Genomic DNA, 26,492 nt, shown 5'->3' with positions numbered 1-26,492 from the left:
CTGATTTTTCTTTAATTTATCATTTTAAAAGATATATTTCTTGAATTCAATTAAAAAAAATGCAGAAAAAAAGGTAAGGAAATAAAAAGCTGTATCACTTTTTAATGCATATGTAATAGCCTACACATATATATAAGTGGGCTCCATAATTTAATTATAATTATTTATGTATTAATTTTGTAGTGGCTTATCATTTCATGTAACCTGTTTACACGAAACACCAATTTACTATAAAATTACTCCATTTATGTGTAGGTTAAAGGACAGTGATGCTTTAAATTTGGGATTTGTCTATTGAGGCAAGTAAGGTCCACCAATTTCCAATATGAATGAGGAGAGGCCAACCCAGATTCTGAGCATTAGACAGACTAGAACAACAAATGGCAATGATCACTTTAAAAAGTACATAATTGCCAAAAGCATTCCCCTCAACATCTAATACTGTGGGCACTGCCAAACCATTCACTAATAATTCAAAGCTGCCCTTGTTGTTGGTTAGCCCCTTGATTTCTGCATTAATCAATTAGGAACCAACTCCAGCTCCACCACACGTGGTAGGCTCATGCCAACTGACTTTAGCCTTGTTACTAGTAATTAACATACAAGTGCACTCTCTTGCAAGAACTGTTGGTTTTATTTGTGGGTTGAACCTCGGTCAACCTTTATATTGGTCGTATCTCTAATTAAATTATGGATTCCACTTGTAAAGCTTAATGTAGATTTGCATTTATTATTTAATAGATAGAGTAATTGTTGAGTTTAAATTGAAAAATTGAATTTAATTTAGTTAATTCAGTTTAATGATATGGAAATTACAGAAAAAAATTAGATTCGATTAACAATTAATTTTAATGGAAATAATTTAATTTTTTTTTTAAAAAAATTGATCAAATAATTGAATTTATATATATTTTTATATAATTATTATGTATAAAAATAAAAAAATATTTGTAATTAAAAGTTTATGAATTGAATTAATTAAAAAATATTTTTTTTCAATTTAATTTGATTTACTTATTGATTTAATTTGATCAATTCAATATCTCTTTTAAATAATTTAATTAATTTATCTTTTTAAATTTCAAATTAAATACACTAAATTAATCGAATGCTCACTTCAAAATACGAGTAATTTTTTTTAATTGTTTAATTTTTCCAATAATATATGCTTCACATTAAAGTTCTAGGCATTAAAATCATAATTATATGCATAATTATCTATAAATATTTCGATGGAAGGGAAATCGAGATATAATTTTGCCACCATATTGAGCATATATAAAAATTGCCAAAATATTTTTTTTAATAAAGAATCTATTTCAGGTAGATCAACAAAATTAATTATTGAAGCACAAAAAACGATTGATGTAAATTAGAGTTGTTTATAATATATATTTGTATATATATTTTAAAAGTTTCATATAGGCTTAGAGAGCAGAGGAAAAGCCAAAAGCAGTAGATAGACCGGGTCAAGGATCGGTTCAAAGTTAAAATCAGTTAAATTCATTTTTGATTTGAGTCTTATTCCACAATATTAGTTGTTTTAACAATCGTTAACTATTTTAATAGCTATTAGCAGTTCGATAAAAATAGCTGTTTGATTAGCTGTTAAATATAAAATAATAATATTATTTTATTGATTCTAATAAAAAATATAACTTTTCATGAATCACATTCTCAATTTTTAAAAAATTAATATAAAAATTATACTATCGAGCAGTATAAATAAAAAAAGAAAGTGTTTTAACCCTAAACGCTATGTTAAAAGTTATTATCGAATTGGAATTAAACCGAAACCAAACTTCAAATAGAATCTTAGAGATTCACAATTTCTGTATCAAACTGGTTCAAACAGAAATAGGCCCAGTGGGGAGATCTAAGGTAGAAGCTAATTGGTACAGTGGACCCAAAAAGAGACGAGCAACATTGTTTAGGGATTGAAGGTGAGAAAGAATATAAAAGGAGAAGCTCTCAAGCTATGGCTATAGGCGATAGAGGGAGCAAATAAGGGAAAAAGAAATGGGAAGAGCAAAAATAGAGCTGAAGAAAATAGAAAAATCAGGTTATAGGAATATTGCATTTTCCAAAAGAAAAAATGGGCTTGTCAACAAAGCTTATGAACTTTCAACTTTATGTGACATTGAAATTGCTCTCGTCACCTTTTCTCCTGCTGGGAAACTCTTCATCTATGATGCCAAAAAAAGGTATCAAACACTTAATTTCGTTCTTGATTCTAATTTGATTGATCTACTTAATTAATTGCCAACCTCTTTTCTTTCTTGGATTTTATAGGTGGGAACAAGTTCTTAAACAATACTTTGATCTTCCTGCACCAAAACTTGGACGGTATGAAAAAACTTTAATTTAATTCATTTTCTGTAAATTACTTTTATTCCACGTACCTAAATTCCACCAATGAAAATTTATTTACGTGCTATAATGACGTGTTCATTACTGTGGATATTCTCACACGATAAAAAATAAAAAATAACGACGAAAAGTAAAGATCAAATATGTCCATATTTCATTAGTATCTCCTTCTTCTTCTTCTTCTTCTTCTTCTTCTTCTTCTTCTTCTCCTTCTTCTATTTTTTATTATTTATTTATTTATATTTATGACTGCTCAATTAATTTTATTTTTCTACTTTGTCTTCAACATGTTGTTGCAAAAAGGCTGCGTAATCAAGAGGTAATTCTATTACAATGAAATCCAGTCATTAATTTGTTGAAGCTTGGAGAAAGGTAATCTTTCTCCACGATTGCTGATATATATTAATTTGCAGTTGGTTGGACGTTTTATTGATCAACTGATTCTTGAAGCAAATGACTACCATCAAGTAATCCTGTCTCGGTTTGTTCTCTTCGATCTCTAGCAATCTCCCATTTTTTTTTTTTTAATTTTTTTTGGGAAAACTACTTATTGTTTTTGTTGATGGAGTGATTAGTGAATAATTTTATTATATAATTAATAAGTATTTTAATTTTTTTTTGTTTCTTTTGACTTGAATAATAATAGTGGCAAAAAGGCAAGCGATACAGCTCAAATGGAGGTACATATATAAAAGAGTCATGAATTGTTTATAGATTTCTTTTATATGTATTTATAAAGAGAGCAAATTCATCAATCAATTGGTCTCCTTGGATTACAGGTACTTCAAAGTGAAGTTCGTAAATGCACTTCTGAATTGGAAAAAGTTGAGAAAGAAATAAGGTATGATAACCTTTCTAAATAAACTCTTTTTTTTTTTTTTTTTTTTTTTCTTGGATTGGGAAAATGGTATTCAAATTTGGATCGAATTTAGGTTTACTGGTAAGTGATATGCCTTTAAGCATTGGATCAAGCCAGGTTAAACAGTAAATTGTTATATCATGTCACATATGAATAAAAAAAAGAGAGAAATAGATATAATAATTGAATCAAATACATTTATAAGTATGTTCAACTAAGGATTTTTCTTGTCTAAATTCAGTCTATTATGAATCCAAGACACAAGAGATATGAAGGAATCTATCTATTGAATACATGAGTCCCACATGTTTGTCTTTAATCATGATGAACTAGGGTCTAGACAAGAATTTCTTATTCAACTAAATCTCCCATAAATTAATTATCAATTATATAATTTTTAATGCATTAATTGATATATGAAATAGAATTGGAGATTTAAGGGTATGCATAATACCTTGATTTGTTGTTTTATTTCAGCTACTTTTTAGGAATTCCAAGTAGCCTAGACACAAGGAGTGAAGCTGAACATGAGCAGATGTTAGAAGAGACTTTGTTGAAAGTCCAAATTCGCAAGGCATGATTCCTTCTTCATCGCTTTCATTTTTCTTCCAACTATATTATTTCACTTCATCTATCTTTCTCTCTCTACATATATAATCCTTTTTGCAGCAAATTTTAGAAGCAATCCACAACATTAAATTACCAGCACCAGAGGTTAGTCGAAACTGCTAATTTAAATTCCACCAGAAAAATATGAATTCTTTTACTTTTGGTTCAATCTGATTCTGATTGCTATTCGAACTCGAGATTTTACAATCTTGTAGATGACTCCAAGGTTGAAGTATCTTGCCAAATGATTTGCATTGAAATGTATAGAGCCTAACAACAAGTTTCTTTCCTACGGCATGTAGAATGCATTTTATCCAATGGATATAAATCCCAGCAGCTTCATGGTAGGAAATTCAAGCTATAACCCAGAAAGGTCTCCACTGATTGATCCTGCAGCTTTGGTTGTGGAAGTTGCTGGAAATTCAAGCTATAACGCATACAATACTCCGCAGATTGATCCCACTGCCCTGTTAATGGATGCTGCTACAAGTTCAATCTATAGTGCATTTAGGCCTCCACTGATTAATCCCTCATCGCCCCTGATGATGGATTTTACAGGCTACACTGGATTCCAACCTTTCAGGTACCTAATTAGATAGAGATTAATTGCAATCTTTCATTTTAATTAGAGATTGTGGGAAATTATTGAATGCATTCGGATTATTAAATTTTGGTACCTACTTCTTATACTCGCATAAATATAGATTATTCATAAATTATGAAAAGTGGATACCACATTTATATGAGTGAATGAGCACATAATCTTGATAGATTGTATAAATCTTGATAGATTGTATAATTTACCTGAGACTGTAATCTCTAACATTAAAAACATATCATCGGATAATGAATTATAATAACATTCCCTACCACTGATTATGACAGCAATCCACCACAAGCTTTGCCTGGAGTCCGACAGCTCTCACCGACATATATTGATGGATATAATTTCTCTTTTCCATATATCCAGAGTAATGAGCTTAATATGTTACCCTATATGGCCCAGTCTCATCAGTCAGGACAGTATGCTAATTTCAACCTACCATCAAGAATGAATACTACCGAAAAGGTATGCCTTTTCACTTAGCTGATTTTTTTTTTTTTTTTTTTTTTTTTTTTTTTTTTTTTTTTTTTTTACAATTGTCTCCGATTGGAACTCGAACTTTGGAGACAATTCCAGTACCATTGAACCTAAAACTCATTGGTTCACGATCTCTACATTCACTCAATCAAGATTACAATAGTAACGATTTCATATTTATTTATTTTTTAGGGAACTGCTACAGAGGGAGCACCACAAGGTGAAGAAGAGAATTCAGCTATGGGTTTCTACACTGCTCATTCATACCCTGGCCATGGCAACCCTTCTCAATTCTGAGTCGAAAAGAATGTCCAGTATAAAAGGGACAAGAAAATCATAATCGTAATGTTTCTAGCTAGGCTTCTTAATTATACTATACTAACAGTAGAACAGTGTAAATAATGAGGTGTGTTACTGTTTAATGAACACCTTTCAATTTTGTCTAGGATTTGAAAACTTTATGAGCTTGTACTGTTTAGACCTAATTAACAAATAAGATATATTATTAAGACTATTAATTAAGTTTGTTAATTAATAGTATGGTTTGATTACATGATAGGGTGACATTCAAAGATTGACTTTAGCGAGTTGAATCGCTTTCAAGAGACACAAGCGACTTTAGCGAATTGAGTCTCTTTAAGCTATACATGCTCAACTGGCCTAATCATGTTAGTGGCTGATGTTATGCTCAGTTTAAAAAGCTGGATAAGGGAGTCCATTCTTGCTTTTGTCCTCTTTTATTTCCTATTGCCTATTTGTATTACTTAGAATATTCCTTTTTAAGGAGAAAAAAATTTGAATCTTACACCTGATTCCTATTTGATCTTAAGACTAAACGCAATAAACAATTAAACTACACTATTTAATTTTTTTAAGCAATATAGAAATTTTAATAATAAAAAGGATAACTGTCAAAAAAATTCTGTACTTTTCATATTTTTGCAATTCAACATGTACTATGAAAATTATTAATTAAACTCTGAACTTTTTAATTTTTATCCATTCTATCTCACCGTTAAGAAAACTGTTATTTCATTAACAGAGATGGCTATGTAAGATGTCACGTAAGCTTGACATAGTTGTAGTCAATATAGAAGAGGAAGACATATCTTTGAATGAAAGGAAAAAAATATGTTTAATTCAATATAAGTACCTTATATTAATATATATTAAATAAGTTGCACTTAAATATTTTTTTAATATTGACATATGAAATAAAGATCGTTAGGACACTTAAAAAGACTGGAAACATGTATTTTTGGATAAGAATATATTATTTCAGAATGCTTATATTAAAAGCATTTCATATTATTAAAGTTGCATTCTTATATGGCGCTTACATAGTGTTTCTATTTGTGAAAAAATAGAATTAGTAAGAGGTTAAAAAGTTTAAGATTTAATTCGTAATTTTTATAGTATGGGGTAAAATTACAAAAATTTGAAAAGTACAAAATATTTTTAGCAATTATCCCTTAATAAAAAGGTAAAAAAAAAAAAAAACTGTGTGTATTGTCTAACTAAACCCCGATCAACAAGTCTTCCCAAAAAACCCAACCTAGGGCTGAGCATGTAGAGTGAAAACTGCCCTATTTAAGGGCTAATTTTCATTGGAATTAATGGTCTTTTTTCCAAAGGTGTATGTCAATTGGCTAGATCTTTCAAGAAGCTTCAAATAGCCAAAGTCTTAATGGCAAGTCAACGTTAATTGTTGAAACTAACTTATAACTTCATGCTATTCTGTATGGTTTAGTCCTTACTCTCTGCAAACTTTTCCTTACCCTTGGCAACTCATTACTTTGAGCTCTGGCATTAAATCTGCTACTAATTCATTATCCTTCATATTTTTCCATTAATTTTTCAGTCGAAACTAGCAAACAATCTCTCTAATATATATATATATATAGGCAAGAATTTTCATATGAATAATAATCTGTAATAAAACCCCACATACTTGCTTCAAAGCAAAAGGGCTTGCATAGAAACAAAGTAGTCGCAAGGGATCGATATATATATATATATATATATTTATAAAAAAATAATAAAAAAAACCCTGACTATAATAGAAGAATATCTAGCACGTGCACTAAATTTCATGCACATAAAGCTAAAAAAAAACCCATTGAAATACCTTATGTTAGAATTATGACTCAAAATTCTGATAAGATTTGAAGAGATCTTTTCTTAATTTGAGTAGGAGAAATATTCCTCAATAGGATAGAGGAATATTTTCTATATAGAGTAGAATTCTTATTTTAGTGTTATTCCTAAATTGAGTGGGACCCCTAATCAGATTAGGATTGAGGGAATTAACACTATAAATAAGAGAATAGTGGAAAAGGTTATTTGGCTTTCAGTCCATGGAGTGAGGCTGTCACCCATTGTAGAGAGAGGTTTTGCCAAGTGCTAAGGATTTGGCTTTGCCCATTGATAAGGGGCACTTGCCCATTGCAGTGGAGAGAGGCTTCGGCCTAAGGTGGAGTAAGGACATAGAATTCAAGAGAAATGAATTTTTGTCCATTGGTGAGAGGGCTCTTGCCCATATAGTTGAAGGCACCCTTTGTGGTATAGTGTTGTAATAGTAAATATATTAGGTTGTGTCTAGAGGAGACTGAGAGGGACTAACTAAAAAATTTACTATAAGCAGTTATGTAGTATGTGTTCTCTTGGGTGTAATTGGTTTATGAGTAGTATAGTTTTGAGCTTATAATTGATAATTTATTATTATTGATAGTGGAAGATGGCATGCCCGTGAATGTAGCCCTATGTGGAGAGGGTGAACCATGTAAAATTAGTGTTTTGTGTATTTGCTTTGTTTCTTTGCAGTTTACATACTTCCGTGGTACATAACAATTTGTATTAGAGCATGGGGATGATCTTGGTGAGTTTGGTTGAATGTGAAGCTATTGTGATATATGAAAAGTTGTACATGCAATAATGGTGATGCAAGTTCAAGGTGATGGAGAGATAAAATTTAGGTGGAGCTCTTGATGCAAAATCAAGATGGTTGATGACGCAAAGATTTTTTGAAGAAAGAAGCGAAGATTTTTTGAAGAAAGAAGCAAATTACACCCAAGATGAAGATTTGAAGGGTTCAAGCTCAAGCATGGAGATTTGATGATTTGATGACACTCAAGAATTTGAGGTATACAATGGTTGATGGATTTTGAGTTAAGGTGGAGATTGTTAGAATTATGACTCAAAATCCTAGTAAGATTTGAAGAGATTTTTTCCTAATTTGAGTAGGAGAAATATTCCTCAATAGGATAGAGGAATATTTTTTATATAGAGTAGAATTCTTATTTTAGCATTATTCCTAAATTGAGTGGGACTCATAATCATATTAGGATTGAGGGAATTAACATTATAAATAAGAGAATGGTGAAAAATGTTATTTGACTTTCAACCCATGGAGTGAGGCTGTCACCCATTGTAGAGAGGAGCTTTGTCAATTGCTGAGAGTTTGGATCTGCTTATTGATGAGGGGCACTTGTCCATTGCAGTGGAGAGAGGCTTCGGCCTAAGGTGGAGTTAGGACATATAATTCAAGAGAAAGGGATTCTTGTCCATTTGTGAGAGAGCTCTTACACATATAATTGAAGGCAACCTTTATAGTGTAATGTTGTAATAGTAAATATATTGAATTATGTTTAGAGGAGACTGAGAGGGACTAACTAATATATTTATTATGAGCAGTTATGTAGTGTGTGTTCTCTTAGGTGTAATTGAGTTTATGGAGAGTATAGTTTTGAGCTTGTAATTGATGATTTATTATTATTGATAATGAAAGATAGGATATAGCTCTACGTGGAGAGAGTGAAACACATAAATATTGGTGTTTTGTATATTTATTTTATTTCTTTGTAGTTTATACGCTTCCGTAGTGCACAACACCTTAGAAAGATAGATAAAGGAAAATTAATATAGGCAGATATGAAAACAGTAGCTGTTCTACGCTTACACTTTATAACATCGTTTCTACAGACTTTAAAGAAAGCTGAGCCAACAAATTAAAAGAAAAAGAAAAGATGCAGAGAGAGAGAGAGAGAGAGAGAGAGAGAGAGAGTGTGTGGGCGAGAAAGAGAGCAAAGGATTCCAATGGACAAACAAACATGAAATGGAAAATTACATCATGCGTAGTACAGATTATGTGAACTTATTACACAAACACAGACATTGTGCAATTGCAAAAGACACTTTTAAAAGCTAATTTCATGAAAAAAGAGACAGACATATCTAGAGAGTAGTTGCTTTCACTGAGCTATCTTCCAAAGGATGGCCTTTTTATCCTTTCTCCATGCACTTAACGGCGTCGTTCTGGGGTACAATGTGGCAGAGATGGGCTAAAATGATTTGACACCACCCTAGAGTCCAGCAGTTCCATGATGGGTGTGAAGCTGACGCACCTTGGCACCTTGTACTGGTTAATAGATGCACCTCTTGAAATTGCATAATCCATGAGCTCCTCAAAGGTGCCATTTTTCACTACCCTTATCTCCAGTGGCCCAATTGAGTTATCAGCTACCCGCCCTCGTCTATACACCATGTTCAGTGACTCTTCAATGGCAAGGCAACACTGGTTCAAGACCTCCACAGTTGGTGAACTGGATGGATCTTTAATAAGCAACTCCCAGTATATCACGTAGTGACCTGGGATTGTTTTGGTTTCTGCATAGCTAGTGTACTCAACAACACTGGTGTTGAACTCACGTAACAGTAAGGAAGCATTTTCAATGCCCTTCTGCAATTCAGCCTCATCGGTTTTGTCCACGTCAATACTCAATAAGACATTCTTTCTCCTTAAGAAGCGAAATTGTGGAGCGTTGTTGTAGAACCCAGTGACCAGGAGGATATCACCAACGCGGTACCTGTACAGACCGGAATAGGTAGTGATAACCAGTTCATATTCTTTGCCAACTTCAACGTCAGCAAGGTCCAAAAGACGAGAAGGACAGTCACGGGAAGGTGCGGAGGGTTCACGAGGCAAGAACTCGAAGTAAGCCATGTTTGGCATGATTGTGTAACAAACCTCAGATGGCTTGCAAATTGGCTTTAGGTTAAGCCCAAAGTAGCACTCAGAGGAAGCATACATGGTGGAAGCCATGGGCAACCCAGCACTGTAATATTCCAGCGTGGGAATATACTGGGCCATGGCTCCTGTGATAATGACCTCTAGATATTTTGTATTGGGCCATATTCTTGTGATGATACCTTCCCAGTTCTCTTCTGAGCATTGTTTTGTAATGAACTCAGCAAGCTCCGAGTTAGGCTTCAAGATTTTGCTCATGCATTCCTTTATTGATGGGTCAGTTACTTTAGGATTTAAGGTGCCAGAGGAGATATCCTCAACGAGTTGCTTCCAGTTGGTCTGAAGAAACCGAACGGCTCTGAGAAGGCCAGAGGCGAAAACTGCGCCGACTCGGAGAACTTCTTCACGCATAATGAGGCCACAGAGCATTTGAGCGTACATGCTCTGGATGGAGTCCGCGCAGAGAATGGTCTCGTCTGGGCTAGTGTAAACATTGTAGGGATCATATGGCCTGTTCTTGAAGTGCTCACTCTTGTAGTAGCTTGTGAGGACCGGACGTGCCAAGATCCCACTTGGGGTTTTTGTCTCAGCCTTCACAAACAAGAAATTCAGAGCCTTTCCTTTGTCCAATCCCGGCACATAGCTGCCAAAATACAGCAGAGAAAATTTGTCAACTTGGCAATTTAACCCAAAAAAAAAAAAAAATCCTTTGGTATATACAACATACAGATTCATGACAGGCATGAGAAGACTGTATAATAACCGGCGACGGTCCAACTCTTCATGAATTGTTGGCATCAGTTTTTCCTTACCAGCAGAAGTACCAGAACTGCAAGTTCCATAAATGGTTTTTCAGAGCTCTTTTTTTTTTCATTAAACATGAAAGGGCAAAAAAAAAATCCAACTGCCAAATTAATATTAGTTGTGCAGTGTTTTAATAATTCTCACCTAGTGAGAAACTCAGAGACAGGGTGAGCAGAAAAGATTGCAGAGCGGTCACCGCAAGCTATACGCTGAATCTGAGGCTGTATATCCTCGTAAGTAACCACAGGGATTTTGGCCTTGAAGTTGACTCGATCAGTTGCCCCTTGGAGTTGAAATTTTTTAATATATTCAGTCTCACAGTTCCTACAGAGTATCTCTGCAAGAACCCTTTCCTGCACTAGGTCAACATTGCTTGTCATCTCTTCAATGAACTGAAGAGCCTTTGCGTTTTTCTCACATGTAGAGGGATCTAGTGGGGACGATAGACCTGAATCAACGGCCATGATCAAGATGAAGAACAAGATCAAAATCAAGAGAGAAAGAGAGATTACTATAGCAAGCAATGAGATGGGTGTGTGTGTTATTTTCTTTGGCTGTGAGAGGAAGCGATGCAGCGAAGTGGGTATATATAGGAGAAGCAAGGCAGCCTCTATTAGCGAATGTATATCCACGTGGACAAAGAGAGCCACTAGGGAGGGTTTGGAGGGACGTTGACGGATTTACATAAGCAAAACCTTTTTATATTATTTTAGTTTCAGAGCTTGGCCGGGCGACTGGAAGACATAGGGACAACTACACGTCACTTTTGCTATTTAGGACTCTACATATGGGGTCCACATATATTGCCCAGCTGGAGTTTGTCAGCCGGACCACTCGGCGCCTCAACGGAGGTTCGTCTCAGATAGCGGTAGTTGCTGGTTCAATACCAATTACCAAGACCTTCTCTTCTAGGAGAATCATACCAAGTTATACAAAAATGACAATGAAATTTAAAAATAAAAATTACTGGATAGTTATAATTTTTTAAAGCGAACAAAAATAAAAATGGATCTTTTTTAAATAAAGGGAAACTTTATAGGTTATTATTATTATTAAAAATATATAAATTTTTATTTAAATTTAATTGATTAATAATTTAAGATATAAAATATATAATAAAATATATTTATTAGATGTATTCGGATAATAATATATATATATATATGATTTTTGAGTTTATATATATATATATATATATATATATATATGATTTTTGAGTTTGTCCTTTCATGGTTATGTCCTTTCATGGGTCCTTTCATGGTTATACGTGTAAACCTAATAACGTCAAAAAAATTGAATGATGATGTTTGTTCATTTTAGGTTAAGATGTTTGTGGCGTAACGCAAGTTGCATGCATTATTGTAGCCCATTGTAAACATAGCGATACCAGAAAACTTACAATCTTCTTTTATATAAGCAATTTATTTTTTAAAATTGCAATTAAATAATAAGAACATTTTCCATTAGTAGCTGAATATTTTGTCTGTGTTAATAGGTGATTCTCTTTGTGCATATGATTAATTGAGATGGCAAATTCTTTGCTATTGTTGAAAGGATGCCGCTCTGTCTTCCATATCTTTCCTATTGTTTTCAACTATTCAACATGGACATATCATTAATATATAAAAACAATAGATTTTATCCTTTGCCTACAACTAACAAATCATTCCTTATTTTGCTTTTTAGATTCTGGATCAAACCAAGGTAGGCGATATTATAAAAAAAAAAAAATGTAAATTGTTGCTTCACATAAGGAATTAAATGGATTTTTTTTTTGTCTAGATTTAGTCTATTGTAGGAATTTTTATTTGATGCAATTATTGTACATAAAATAATTTAATTATAATAATTAATTATGGGAAGACCCACTACAATCAATTATTACAGTAGAATCATTATACATATATCAGTTTTATTATATAATTTTTCCTATTTTGAACTCAAAACATAAATATATGGGACTTATCTCATAATATATCTAATATCTTAGATCTATGATGGATCTGGTCTAAATAAGAATTTCCTGAATTAAACATATATTTTGATAGATTTTTTATAATAAGACACAAGATGTATAGTGAGATATATTTATTAAATACATAGACTCTATATATTTGTGTTTTAGAACTATAATAAACGAGTCTAGAGAAGAATTTCCCCCAATTTTCATACACTACAAGATATTGCCAGAATAGCAACGAAATTAGAAATGGATTATGTCAATTTCTAATTTGAAATGGACTTACAATAAAACAGAAACTAAATTTGTTTATTAGGTATCGCAATAAATTAGAAACAGAATAGAAATAGAATTTAGAAACGAAAAAGAATCCATTACTATTTTTAGCTCAAAAAAAATGGCTTAATATTAAGAAACGAAAGTTTGAAATAGAAAACTTTCTTTTCTAATTTCAGTGCCAAAAAGTTTACGTTCAAATTTAGAAACAAACTAAAAATAGAATAGAAATGGATTAGAAACAGATTTCAGTCCGTTTCCAATTTAGAAACATATTTTGAAATCAATTTATAAATTATAGAGAATGAAAGGAAGTTCAAAATGTCACGACTCAAAAGGACTTGGGTCAGCATAAGCCCCCAAAATCCGTAGTAAGCCTAACTATCTCTAACCCAATCGTAAGGCCCCATAACTATAGTCTAATTTTAAAAAAACAAACGAAAAAAGTCCGATCATAAATTGGACTATCCAATGGAGAGTATTAACTTGCTCGACCTGTAAATACAAAAATGCGTAATTTGGGGAGCTTAACATCCAAGCACAATCATATAATAAGTTTACAACACCCAAATGATTTGGTTATTATAATTCCATAAAAGGCTAATACACTATTGGTACATTCAAAGTTCTAGAATATAAATCAAGAAAATGAAATACAATTAAGCTACTCTTGGTAAATCTGTAAGAAAGGGAGCAGGTTATTCACAAAAAGACCACCTGTCACCTAAGAAAAAATAGTTAAACATGGTTGAGCATTCGACTCATAGAGTAAGATATTGATTTTAAATACAATTTCTGTAACTATTTAGAATAAATGCACTGCCTAGATATGAAATGCAGCATAGTCACATAGTATCAAATAATTCAAGTAATATTCGCATAAAAGATAATTTGGAGCACGCACATACCCGTGTGTCACATAAATATACATACATATGGGAGCTGATCTCCTATACAACTCTTTTAATTCCAATATCAATCAACGAGGTTAACTCAAGCTGGATTTTCTCTTAATAATCCAAGTACGGGGGTCAGCGAAATCAACTCAAAGTCGTACTCACCCCGACTTATCCACATATAAGGATCGGGTCCCAGCGAGTCAAGCTCCAGCTGTAACTACCCGTCCTACCATATCCATATCCATATCCACATCACACACACGTTGACACATGCACACAGCTCCAAATTACCCTAAGGTAACATTCACAATAATTTCATTGAATAAATATATAATACAAAGCGCGCCTAGTAATTAAACATATATATTTATAAGTGAGTGCATGAGTAAGCCTTGAATATATAATATTATTAAAATTATAAATAAAATTTAATATCTACTCACAGATTAACCGGAGATCACTGAGGTGGCTGGGTGAAGGAGGAGGGTTAATCCAGATCACCTAAACAATTATATTCATGAATTTATTAATATTAAAATAAAATAAAAAAGTTAAATAGTTAAAGATATCCTAAATTTATGCTGAAAAATTCGGCAGATTTTTCTCTATATCTAGGACCTACCCAACATGCAAGGCAATTCAAACAAAACTTCTAAATCCAATAACTTCAGGCTTACATCACAACAATATCATATTGCCTCTCGTAGGCCCACCAAACCAATAAAAAATTATATAATTACACATAAAATAATTATTTAAAAATTCGATATATTACAATCTTCCTCTCTTACAAAAAATTTATCCTAGAATTTTATACAAGGTAGAACAATGACACAGAGTTACATATCAAATAAATATGGTTACTTGCTATGCATACCTCGCTCTGACTCCTAAGTGCATTCCCCCACATATTGACTACTTTGAAGGACTTTAATTGTCACGAACCAACCTATGGGCCGGACCGGCACTAGGACCTGAGCTAGCCTAAAGCCCCTGAGGCCCGTAGTAAGCTTAACTATTCACTTAACCAAACTCTAAGGCCTATTTGGGCCCAATTTCAAGAAATCAACCAGACAGAGTCCGGCCATAAAATGGACCTTTCAACGGGGAGTTTTTGACTCACCCGACCTGTAAACACAATAAATACTCAACTGGGGAGCTCAACTCACCCTCCACATACTCATCAGCATAAAAATAAATGGGAGCTCAGCTCCCTCATCCAATCCATAAAAAATGCATAGAATATTAAGTTTACAGGTCCAAAATAATAATTTAGTTTACAGACCCATATCAAATAAACATTTTCAACACATGCGGAAATTCTAAGATTTAACAAGTTTATACAAACGTTAATAATCGACCTGCGAGGAAGAAAGCAGGTTAATCTAAAAAATATCCTCCTGTGGCCTGAAAAAATATTGAACAGGAGTGAGCGTTCGACTCAGAGAGTAAAATATCAATTTTAACCATAATCTCTATAACTATCTAAAACTAATGCACCCTGTAGAGTGAAATGCAACATCAACAATATTTTTACATCATAACATCATAAAGGTAATTTGGAGCACTCACGCACCCAGTGATATCAATCATAATATATGGGGTGATCCCTATCTGACTCTCTTAAATCCAACTCGTGCGTGAAGAACTCAAGCCGGACTTTCGCTTAATAAACCAAATCAGGGGTCCCAGCGAAGAACTCAAGCCGTGACTACCCCCCGAAGGATCGGGTCCCAGCGAAGATCTCAAGCCGTGACTACCCATCCTATCCATAGTCCACACCACATCACACGCACGCCAACGCACGCACACTGCTCCAAATTACCACAGCAACATACATGGCACTTTCACAGTTATGAATGCAACATAAATCATGCCTAAAGTTTATCTACATAGATATATGCATATAAGTGATGCATGGGCATGCTTGAACATATAATAATAGTGAAATTATAATTAAAATTAATATTTTACTCACAGACTTAACAACGGTCACTGTGGCGGCTGGGCAGAGGAAGAAGGCTGTCCCGGCTCACTTGATAATTACATTACAATTATTTAATACAAATGACTCAATACAATCAAGAAAAGACTAAATACGTCCTAAGTCGTGCCGAAAATCCGGCAGAGTCTCCCCTATACCTAGGACCTATCTAACCTGCAAAATGGCTCAAAACACACTTCTATATTCACAATCCATATATCCACAACTCAATCACATCACACAGCCCCTCCTGGGCCCATCAAATCAGTCATCCATCACAATATGTAAAATTTCAATTTAGTCTTTATAATTGATCATTTTTGCAAAAACTACCCAAACAAGCTCTAAAAATTCTAAAACTTTTCCCCGCGGTCCTTAGCAATATTACTAGGCTATTGCAAAAAGAATCATAATTTTCTGAGCTACCACGAATATTTTATGAATTTTTAATCCTATTTAAGCACTAGAAAATTACAAAAAAGCAAGGTTCGGGTTTACCTTTGCTGATTCCAACTTCGGGAACGCGCTCGAGATGTCTGACAATGGGGGGGGTAGCCAAAACCTCGGTCTAATTTGGAGACTTTTCCGGTAACGGGTCTATTTGGCCGGAAATTCACAGACTCGGACAACTGTCGAATTTCCGCGAATTGAAGATACCTACACGAAGCCCATGACACGGGGGTTAGTACATAAATTTTTCAGAATTTTCTAAGCTCATTTAATGCTCGAAAAGACACTGCGAAGTTCCATGGGACCCATCGAAAAACGTTGTCGAAAAAATTCAAAATTTATGTCGCCGCGAAGCTCTGGACGAGTGGAGTGCTCTGGTACTCTCGGTTTTCTCGTGGGATTCACGGTTTGCGAGAAATCTAGCCCGAAAGTCAAAATGAGCTAAAACTTCCCGGGCAAAAATTTGACAAACCGCTCGATGGATTTCGGTGTTCTTGGTGTCTATGGAAAGCTCTCGATAAGTAGATGAGTTTAGACATAAGACCCAGTCCGATTGGTGGCCGGATCGGCCAGATTTTGGCCGGGAAGGTGAACAGTCACGCACGCGCTCCGCGTCGCTTCTGGAGCCGTTTTCCGGCGTTCCAGGCAGCGGCCGGCCGTGGGGGAGGGCTGAGGCGGCGCGCCGGTGAGGTGGGGAGGCAGAGGAGGTGGCGACGCGGCAAGGGGAGGAGGGAGGAGAGAGAAAAGAGAGAGAGAAGGGGAGGAGGTCGGACGCGCGCGGGAGGAAGAAGGAAGAAAAAGAAAAGGCCAGTCCGATTCGATCGGTCCGATCCGGTCCGGTTCGATTCGGTCGGTTCGATTCAGGATATAAAATTTTGAATTTTTACTCTGCCTCGGGACCGAAAACGAGGTCTAAAAATTCTGAAAAAATTTCAGAAAACTCAGAAAAATTCGTAGATTCCAAATATATTTTTAGTTTTGCCACGTGGTCTTTAAATTAATTTTTAAAAATCATCAAAGTTTATATTTTCGGAAAATCGAACCCGATTTTTAAAATCCGAAAAATCTCAAAAAAATTCTAAAATTTAAATAAAATTAAAATACCAAAAATGCTCATAAAGTAATCAAATTTAAAATTTTGGGGTGTTACATTCTTCCCCCCTTACAGAAAATTCATCCTCGAATTTTACACAAGGCAGAATAAAGCACATGATTATACATTGAACAAATAAGGGTACTTGCTACGCATGTCCCGTTCTGACTCCCAGGTGCACTCTTCCACCGACTGACTCCTCCACAAAACCTTAACCATAGGGATTTGTTTGGATCTTAGCTGTCTCACTTGGTAGTCCACTATGGCTACAGGTTGCTCCTCAAATGTCAAGTTCTCTTTCAGCTCTATTACATCTGGTTGTAGTACATGAGAAGGATCTGGAATGTATTTCCTGAGCATGGAGATGTGAAATACGGGATGAACATGAGAAAGGTTGGGTGGTAGCTCCAACCAGTAGGCAACTGCTCCAACTCTATCCGTAACCTCAAAAGGTCCGATATACCGAGGTGCCAACTTGCCCTTCTTTCCAAATCTCATGACTCCCTTCATCGGAGAAACCTTCAGGAATACATAGTCGCCTACTGCAAACTCCACATCCCTCCGTCTGGGGTCTGCATAACTCTTCTGCCTACTGAAAGCTGTTTTTAATCGTTCCCTGATTAAAGGAACTACCTTTGAAGTGTACTGCACTAGGTCTACATCATGCACCTTCGCTTCTCCCATTTCCGTCCAACACAGAGGAGACCTACACTTTCTTCCATATAGTGCCTCATAGGGTGCCATCCCTATGTTGAAATGGTAACTGTTATTGTAGGCAAACTCCACCAAAGCTAGCTGATCATCCCATTGACCTCCAAAATCCAAAACACTCATGCGAAGCATGTCTTCCAGCGTTTGGATTATCCTTTCGGACTGTCCGTCTGTCTGAGGGTGGAAGGCCGTACTGAAGTTCAACTGTGTGCCAAGTGCCTCCTGCAACTTTCTCCAAAATCGAGAAGTGAACTGGGGCCCTCTATCAGATATTATGGAAGCTGAAACTCCATGCAATCTGACTATTTCTCGAATGTAGAGTCGGGCATACTGTGCCACAGAATAAGTAGTCTTCACAGGCAAAAAGTGAGCTGATTTGGTTAGACGGTCCACAATTACCCATATCGAATCATATCCTCACGTGGTACGAGGCAACCCAGTCACAAAATCTATAGTGATCATTTCCCACTTCCATTCTGGGATAGGGAGCTCTTGCAGCTTCCCTGACGGTCTCTGGTGTTCAAACTTCACCTTTTGACAAGTCAAGCACTTGGACACAAAGTCTGCTATGTCTCTCTTTATGCCATTCCACCAATAGCTATCTTTCACATCATGGTACATCTTGGTGGAACCTGGGTGGACACTGTACAGTGTATAGTGTGCCTCTTGCATGATTTCATTTCTGAGATTGTCCACATCGGGCACACATATCCTTGAACCTTGCACTAGGGCACCATCATTGGCAAATCCAAAGTCACCACCTTCACCTTGCTGTACTCTTTCTATGGTCTTCATCAATTGTTGGTCTCTGTGCTGGGAAACTCTAACTTTGTCTCTCAAGTCTGGCCTCACTGAAAAATGAGCCAGCAATACCCCCTCATCTGAAAGATCTAGGATTAAACCTTGATCCATCAACTCATATACCTCCTGAATTAACGGTCTCTTCTCTACTGAAATGTGCGCCAAACTGCCAGAAGATTTTCTGCTCAAAGCATCTGCTACTACATTGGCTTTCCCAGGGTGGTACTGGATGGTGCAATCATAGTCTTTCAGAAGCTCCATCCATCTCCTCTGTCTCAAGTTTAAATCCCTCTGTTGGAAGATGTACTTCAAACTCTTGTAGTCGGTGTATATCTCGCACACTTCACCATACAGGTAGTGTCTCCAGATTTTTAGTGTAAAGACTACAGCTGCCATTTCCAAATCATGGGTGGGGTAGTTCTGCTCATGCCTCTTCAGCTGTCTTGAAGCATAAGCCACTACTTTTCCATTCTGCATCAAAACACACCCTAGGCTAACTCTGGAGGCGTCACAGTACACGGTGTATCCTTCACCACTCATAGGTAGTGTCAACACAGGGGCGGTGGTTAGACACTCCTTAAGCTTCTGGAAGCTCTTCTCACAGTCCTCTGTCTAAATGAGTGGAACATTCTTCCGAGTTAACTTAGTTAGGGGAGCTGCTATTCTGGAAAAATCTTGCACAAAACGCCTATAGTAGCCAGCTAGACCCAGAAAACTTCGCACCTCAGTGACTGTTGTAGGCCTAAGCCAATCAGTTACAGCTTCAATTTTCTTGGGATCCACTTGAATACCTTCACTAGAAACCACGTGTCCCAAGAATGAGATACTTTCTAGCCAAAATTCGCATTTCGAAAATTTGGCATACAGCTGGTGCTCCCTCAAAGTTTGCAACACCATCCTCAAGTGCCACATGTGTTCTTCCTCGGTTCGAGAGTATACCAAAATGTCATCTATGAATACGATGACAAAACGGTCCAAAAATGGCTTGAACACCCTGTTTATCAAGTCCATGAAGGCTGCTGGTGCATTAGTGAGTCCAAAAGACATCACCAAGAACTAATAATGACCGTATCTTGTCCTGAATGCCGTTTTGGACACGTCCTGATTCCTGATTCTCAATTGATGGTAGCCTGATCGCAGGTCTATCTTGGAAAAGAATCTAGCCCCTTGGAGCTGATCAAACAGATCGTCGATCTGAGGAAGTGGATACTTGTTCTTCACAGTCACCTTGTTCAGCTGTCTATAGTCAATGCACAACCTTAATGACCCATCCTTCTTTCTCACAAATAGAACAGGAGCACCCCAGGGTGAAGTGCTCGGACGTATGAAACCTTTGTCCAACAGCTCCTGTAGTTGCTCCTTTAACTCTTTTAATTCTGCTGGGGCCATCCTGTAAGGTGGCATGGATATGGGGTTTGTACCCAGAACAACATCAATGCAGAACTCTATTCCCCTTTCTGGTGGCAACCCTGGAAGCTCTTCAGGGAAGACATCCATGAATTCTCTGACAACAGGAACATTTTCCATGTTGACACCTTCTACAGAGGTATCTCTCACCAATGCCAAATACCCTTGACATCCATGCCTCAACATTTTTCTAGCACTAATTGCTGACACCAAGTTATATGGAGCCACGCTCCTGTCACCATCAAAGCTAAACTCTTCCACACCGGGTATGTGGAAATACACCTTTTTGATCCTGCAGTCTAAGGTGGCATAATGAGTTGCCAACCAATCCATCCCCAAGATTACATCAAAATCTATCACTGGTAGAGGAACCAAGTCTGCTGGGAGGATCCTTCCATCCACCACTACTGGGCTACCCGGAAAAACCATATCTACATCTATGTTATCACTAAGTGGGGTAGCTACCGACAAAGGACATTCTAAGGTTGTAGGGTGTCTACCCAATCTCATGGCAAACACAGGGGAGACAAATGAGTGCGTAGCACCCGGATCTATTAAAACACGAGCCTCATAGGAACAAACTAGTAGAATACATGCCACAACTGCATTTGAAGCTTGAGCGTCCTGGCGGGTCAGGGTGAAAACCCGAGCTTGACCCCTACCCTGAGTGGCAGAACCCTGATACTGACTTCTACCTCCTGATCTGCCCCCAAATCCACGTCCCCCTTGTCCTCGGCCCTATTGTCCATCGAATCGATCGCCGCCATGCCGAAGCACCGGATACAATCGGGCGAGGAACATTTGCAATGTAACTCGTGACCCCATCTGTGGCTCACTGAACACGGGGCATTCCCTAGCAAAGTGACCTGGTTGGCCACACCTGAAGCATACTCCTGAACCCATCAAACAAGGTCCTAAATGTCCTCTTCCACACTATGCACAAGATGCCAAGGAGGATCCTGAACTGCACCTAATCGCTGCACTCGAATTGTGACCACTGCTGGATCCGTATCCTGGTCTGAACCCTCGAGGTTTGTGTCTAAAACTACTCTTCTTGTTCCTACTTTTTCCTCTGTAATTACTCTGGCCACCACTGTCTGGAGTACCCATTTGGGGAACACCGGTAGAACCCTCTGCTCTGTTTTTCTTTGCTCTTCCGCTGTCATCCACATCATAGCTAATCTCAATCTGTCTGGCTCGATCAACCACCACATCAAAAGACTGATCAGACATTATGGCCAGGTTCGCATACCTTCTGTCAAGCCCCTTTAGGAATCTTTTCACCTTCATAGTTTCTGTAGCTACTGCTGTAGGGGCATATCTGCTCAATTCCAGAAATTCTATAGCATATTCATCTACAGACCTGCCATTCTGTCTTAAGGCCTTAAAGGCTCACTGCTTCTGATCTCTGAAGCTTTCTGGCACAAACCAATTGATGAACAGTTCCACAAACTGAGTCCACGACAAACCCTCCATCCGAGGTAATATGTAGTCATTCATCCATTGTCTAGGCATAGGCCCCATGACATGCTGCATACACTCTATAAGTCTTCTATCACCAATCGCAATTACATTCTGCACATGCAGAATCCAAAAACCGATATGCGTCATCTGACACATCATAAGTTCCAGGCACTAACTTCTTAAAATTGATTATCTGTTTGTAAGGTTCCCCTCTTGGTGCGGTGGACTGCTGCTGCTGTGGAGGGTGGACCATATACTGCTCCATCATATCGATGGCCCTCTGTAAACTAGTTAGAGTAGCTGCCATGGGGTCCATGGGACCCTATGCCATGAAAGACTGATCCTGAACTGTTGGCAGCTGCTCTTCTACTTGAGCAGCTCTAGGCCTCCTACCCTGCCTCCTCGGGGCAGGCGCCTCATCTTGTGCTGACACCTCGTCAGGCACATCTGGTTGTGGTGCAGTGGCAGCTTTCCTGCTTCTACGCATTTTCTTGAAATTCAGCAGCATTAGCCCACAAAATTCAAAACAGCATGTTACACAGCTCTATAGACTCATATTTATACATAATTATATGAAGCAGAAACTAGAAGCAAAGATGACAATGCAAGACGAATGTGGACCCTATTTTTCCGCATGTGACTCCTAGTAGACTTTTTCCCACACTTAGACAATTTTTTCCCTAAGAATCTGGAGCCTAAGCTCTGATACCACATTTGTCACGACCCAACCTATGGGCCGGACCGGCACTAGGACCTAGGCCAGCCTAAAGCCTCCGAGGCCCGTAGTAAGCCTAACTATTCACTTAACCCAACTCTAAAGCCCATTTGGGCCCAATTTCAAAAAATCAACCGGGCAGAGTCTGGCCATAAAATGGACCTTTCAACGGGGAGTTTTTGACTCACCCGACCTGTAAACACAATAAATACTCAATTGGGGAGCTCAGCTCACCCTCCACATACTCATCAGCATAAAAATAAATGGGAGCTCAGCTCCCTCATCCAATCCATCAAACATGCATAGAATATTAAGTTTACAGGTCCAAAATAATAATTTAGTTTACAGACCCATATCAAATAAACATTTCTAACACATGCGGAAATTCTAAGATTTAACAAGTTTATACAAACGTTAATAATCGACCTGCGAGGAAGAAAGCAGGTTAATCTCAAAAATATCCTTCTGTGACCTGAAAAAATATTGAACAGGAGTGAGCGTTCGACTCAGAGAGTAAAATATCAATTTTAACCATAATCTCTATAACTATCTAAAACTAATGCACCCTGTAGAGTGAAATGCAACATCAACAACATTTTCACATCATAACATCATAACGGTAATTTGGAGCACTCACTCACCCAGTGATATCAATCATAATATATGGGAGCTGATCTCCTATACAGCTCTCTTAAATCCAACCTGGTGCCAGCGAAGAACTCAAGCCGGACTTTCGCTTAATAAACCAAATCGGGGGTCCCAGCGAAGAACTCAAGCCGTGACTACCCCCCGAAGGATCGGGTCCCAGCGAAGATCTCAAGCCGTGACTACCCGTCCTATCCATAGTCCACACCACATCACACGCACGCCAACGCACGCACACTACTCCAAATTACCACAGCAATATACATGGCACTTTCACAGTTATGAATGCAACATAAATCGTGCCTAAAGTTTATCTACATAGATATATACATATAAGTGATGCATGGGCATGCTTGAACATATAATAATAGTGAAATTATAATTAAAATTAATATTTTACTCACAGACTTGACAACGGTCACTGTGGCGGCTGGGCGGAGGAAGAAGGCTGTCCCGGCTCACCTGACAATTACATTATAATTATTTAATACAAATAACTCAATACAATCAAGAAAAGACCAAATACGTCCTAAGTCGTGTCGAAAATCCGGCAGAGTCTCCCCTATGCCTAGGACCTACCCAACTTGCAAAATGGCTCAAAACACACTTCTATATTCACAATCCATATATCCACAACTCAATCACATCACACAGCCCCTCCTGGGCCCATCAAATCAGTCATCCATCACAATATATAAAATTTCAATTTAGTCCTTATAATTGATTATTTTTTGCAAAAACTACCCAAACAAGCTCTAAAAATTCTAAAACTTTGGCCCGCGGTCCTTAGCAATATTACTAGGCTATTGCAAAAAGAATCATAATTTTCTGAGCTACCACGAATATTTTATGAATTTTTAATCCTATTTAAGCACTAGAAAATTATGAAAAAGCAAGGTTCGGGTTTACCTTTGCCGATTCCGACTTTGGGAACGTGCTCAAGACGTCTGACAATGGGGGGGTAGCTAAAACCTCGGTCTAATTCGGAGACTTTTCTGGTAATGGGTCTGTCTGGCCTGAAATTCATAGACCCGGACAACTGTCGAATTTCTGCGAATTGAAGATACCTACACGAAGCCCATGACACGGGGGTTAGTACATAAATTTTTCAGAATTTTCTAAGCTCATTTAATGCTCGAAAAGACACTGCGAAGTTCCGTGGGACCCACCGAAAAAAAGTGTCGGAAAAATTGTCGCCGCGAAGCTCTGGACGAGTGGAGTGCTCTGGTACTCTTGATTTTCTCGTGGGATTCACGGTTTGCGAGAAATCTAGCCCGAAAGTCAAAATGGACTAAAATTTCCCGGGCAAAAATTGGACAAACCGCTCGATGGATTTCGGTGTTCTTGGTGTCTATGGAAAGCTCTCGATGAGTAGATGAGTTTAGACACAAGACCCGGTCCGATTGGTTGCCGGATCGGCCAGATTTTGGCCAGGAAGGTGAACGGTTATGGCGCACTGGCCGCTTCGAGCCGTTTCCGCGTTCCAGCGGCACGGCCATGGGGAGGGTCGAGGCACGGCGAGGTGGGGAGGCAGGGGAGGTGGCGGCGCGGCAAGGGGAGGAGGGAGGAGAGAGAAAAGAGAGAGAGAAGGGGAGGAGGTCGGACGCACGCGGGAGGAAGAAGGAAGAAAAAGAAAAGGCCGGTCCGATTCGACCGGTCCGGTTCGATTCGGCCGGTCCGATTCAGGATACAAAATTTTGAATTTTTACTCTGCCACGGGACCGAAAACGAGGTCTAAAAATTTCAAAAAAATTTCAGAAAACTCAGAAAAATTCATAGATTCCAAATATATTTTTAGTTTTGCCACGTGGTCTTTAAATTAATTTTTAAAAATCATCAAAGTTTGTATTTTCGAAAAATCAAACCTGATTTTTAAAATTCGAAAAATCTCAAAAAAATTCTAAAATTTAAATAAAATTAAAATACCAAAAATGCTTATAAAATAATAAAATTTAAAATTTTGGGGTGTTACATTAATCATAGGGATCTGCTTTGAACAAAGTTATCTCATTTGATACTATGACTACTGGTTGCTCTTCAAAGGTCAAATTCTCATTTAACTCCACTGTGTCTGGTTGCAGCACATGAAAAGGATCGAGAACATACTTCTTAAGTATAGAAATGTGGAATACTGGGTGAATGAGAGAAAGGTTTGATAGCAACTTCAACTGATAGGCAACTACTTCCACTATGTCTGTGATATCAAAAGGTCTTATGTAATAGGGTGCTAACTTGCCTTTCTTTCCAAATATTATAACCCTTTTCATAGGAAAAACTTTCAAGAATATATAGTCACCCATTGCAAATTCTACATCTTTTTATCTTAGATCTGCATAACTCTTCTGCCCGCTGAAAGCTGTCTTTAAATGTTCCTTGATCAAAGGAACTATCTCTGAAGTGTACTACACCAGATCTAAATTATGTATTATAGCCTCTCTAACTTTTGTCCAACACAGAGGGGATCTATACTTCCTACCATATAATGCCTCATGAAGCACCCTTCTGAAATAACTACCTTTATATACATCTTATCGGAAATCATTGCTGATCCTATTTGGCTATTAAAGCGTCAGCAAGATTTTTCTCCATGATAAAAGCACCTGTACTTCTTAGTTCCGTGATATTATGAGCTTCTAGTATATTTTTTACCATGAGGTCGTTATACTAACTCCTGCCTGTCTTATGTAATCAATTGCGTAGAATTCCATCCAAATGCTGAACATCCATATGCTTATCTATTAATATTAGAAAGTGAACTGGGTCTCTTCACTGACCATACAAAAGCTTATGTATTCAAGAGCAACCTAGTTAGCATGACTTTATCATTTCTCATTCCTCTAGAATGACAGTTGTTTAACTTCAACCTAAAATTTCTTACTGTTTGACGTACTTTCTAACACATTGGCACTTAGATCGAGGTTTCACTACTCTCTTAACCTATCATTTCCCATTAATTTTTCTTTTTCACCCTTTTGCCTCTTCCTTTGAAGATGTTAATCCCATTATTAATTATGGCCTTTTATTTATTTCTTAGTCTAACATGATTGCTAGCTTCACATTTATTTATTTCTTAGTCTAACATGATTTCTAGCTTCACTACTTCTAGAATTTTGACATTGCTATTTGTTCCTACCAACACATCTTTCATGTTATATAACACTATAGTGTCGACTTACTACTCATGCTCTACAACACATGCAATTCACCATGAAAGGTTCCTACTATTCCTCCTTCCTTAACTTGACCATTAGAGCATTATTATTCCCTACTACCCTTTGTAGGAAATTGCTCATTATTATTAGTTGGGGACTCTAACTTGGCAGTGGGAAATGTGTGTT

At 37.1% G+C, this 26,492-nt stretch overlaps 2 protein-coding genes across 2 annotated transcripts; one reads left to right on the top strand and one right to left on the bottom strand.

The window, feature by feature from the left end:
* Positions 1-2,019: 2,019 nt before the first annotated feature.
* Positions 2,020-5,216, top strand: LOC110643431 (MADS-box protein EJ2). The gene is made up of 10 exons (XM_021795805.2): positions 2,020-2,204; positions 2,293-2,346; positions 2,674-2,689; positions 2,784-2,837; positions 3,108-3,211; positions 3,707-3,803; positions 3,899-3,943; positions 4,141-4,421; positions 4,724-4,907; positions 5,112-5,216. The coding sequence occupies exons 1-10, from the start codon at positions 2,020-2,022 to the stop codon at positions 5,214-5,216; spliced, it is 1,125 nt and encodes a 374-aa protein (XP_021651497.2).
* Positions 5,217-8,997: 3,781 nt separating this feature from the next.
* On the bottom strand, positions 8,998-11,324 carry LOC110643427 (indole-3-acetic acid-amido synthetase GH3.3-like). The gene is made up of 3 exons (XM_021795798.2): positions 10,894-11,324; positions 10,673-10,774; positions 8,998-10,588 (listed from the first exon to the last, which is right to left on the bottom strand). The coding sequence occupies exons 1-3, from the start codon at positions 11,211-11,213 to the stop codon at positions 9,220-9,222; spliced, it is 1,791 nt and encodes a 596-aa protein (XP_021651490.2). The 5' UTR covers positions 11,214-11,324; the 3' UTR covers positions 8,998-9,219.
* Between the last annotated feature and the right edge of the window lie 15,168 nt (positions 11,325-26,492).

The sequence above is a fragment of the Hevea brasiliensis genome, chromosome 7 (assembly GCF_030052815.1).
Source record: "Hevea brasiliensis isolate MT/VB/25A 57/8 chromosome 7, ASM3005281v1, whole genome shotgun sequence".
Lineage (NCBI taxonomy): Eukaryota > Viridiplantae > Streptophyta > Magnoliopsida > Malpighiales > Euphorbiaceae > Hevea > Hevea brasiliensis.
Note: the sequence above shows the minus strand (reverse complement) of the source record. Positions and strands in the feature narration are given on the sequence as shown.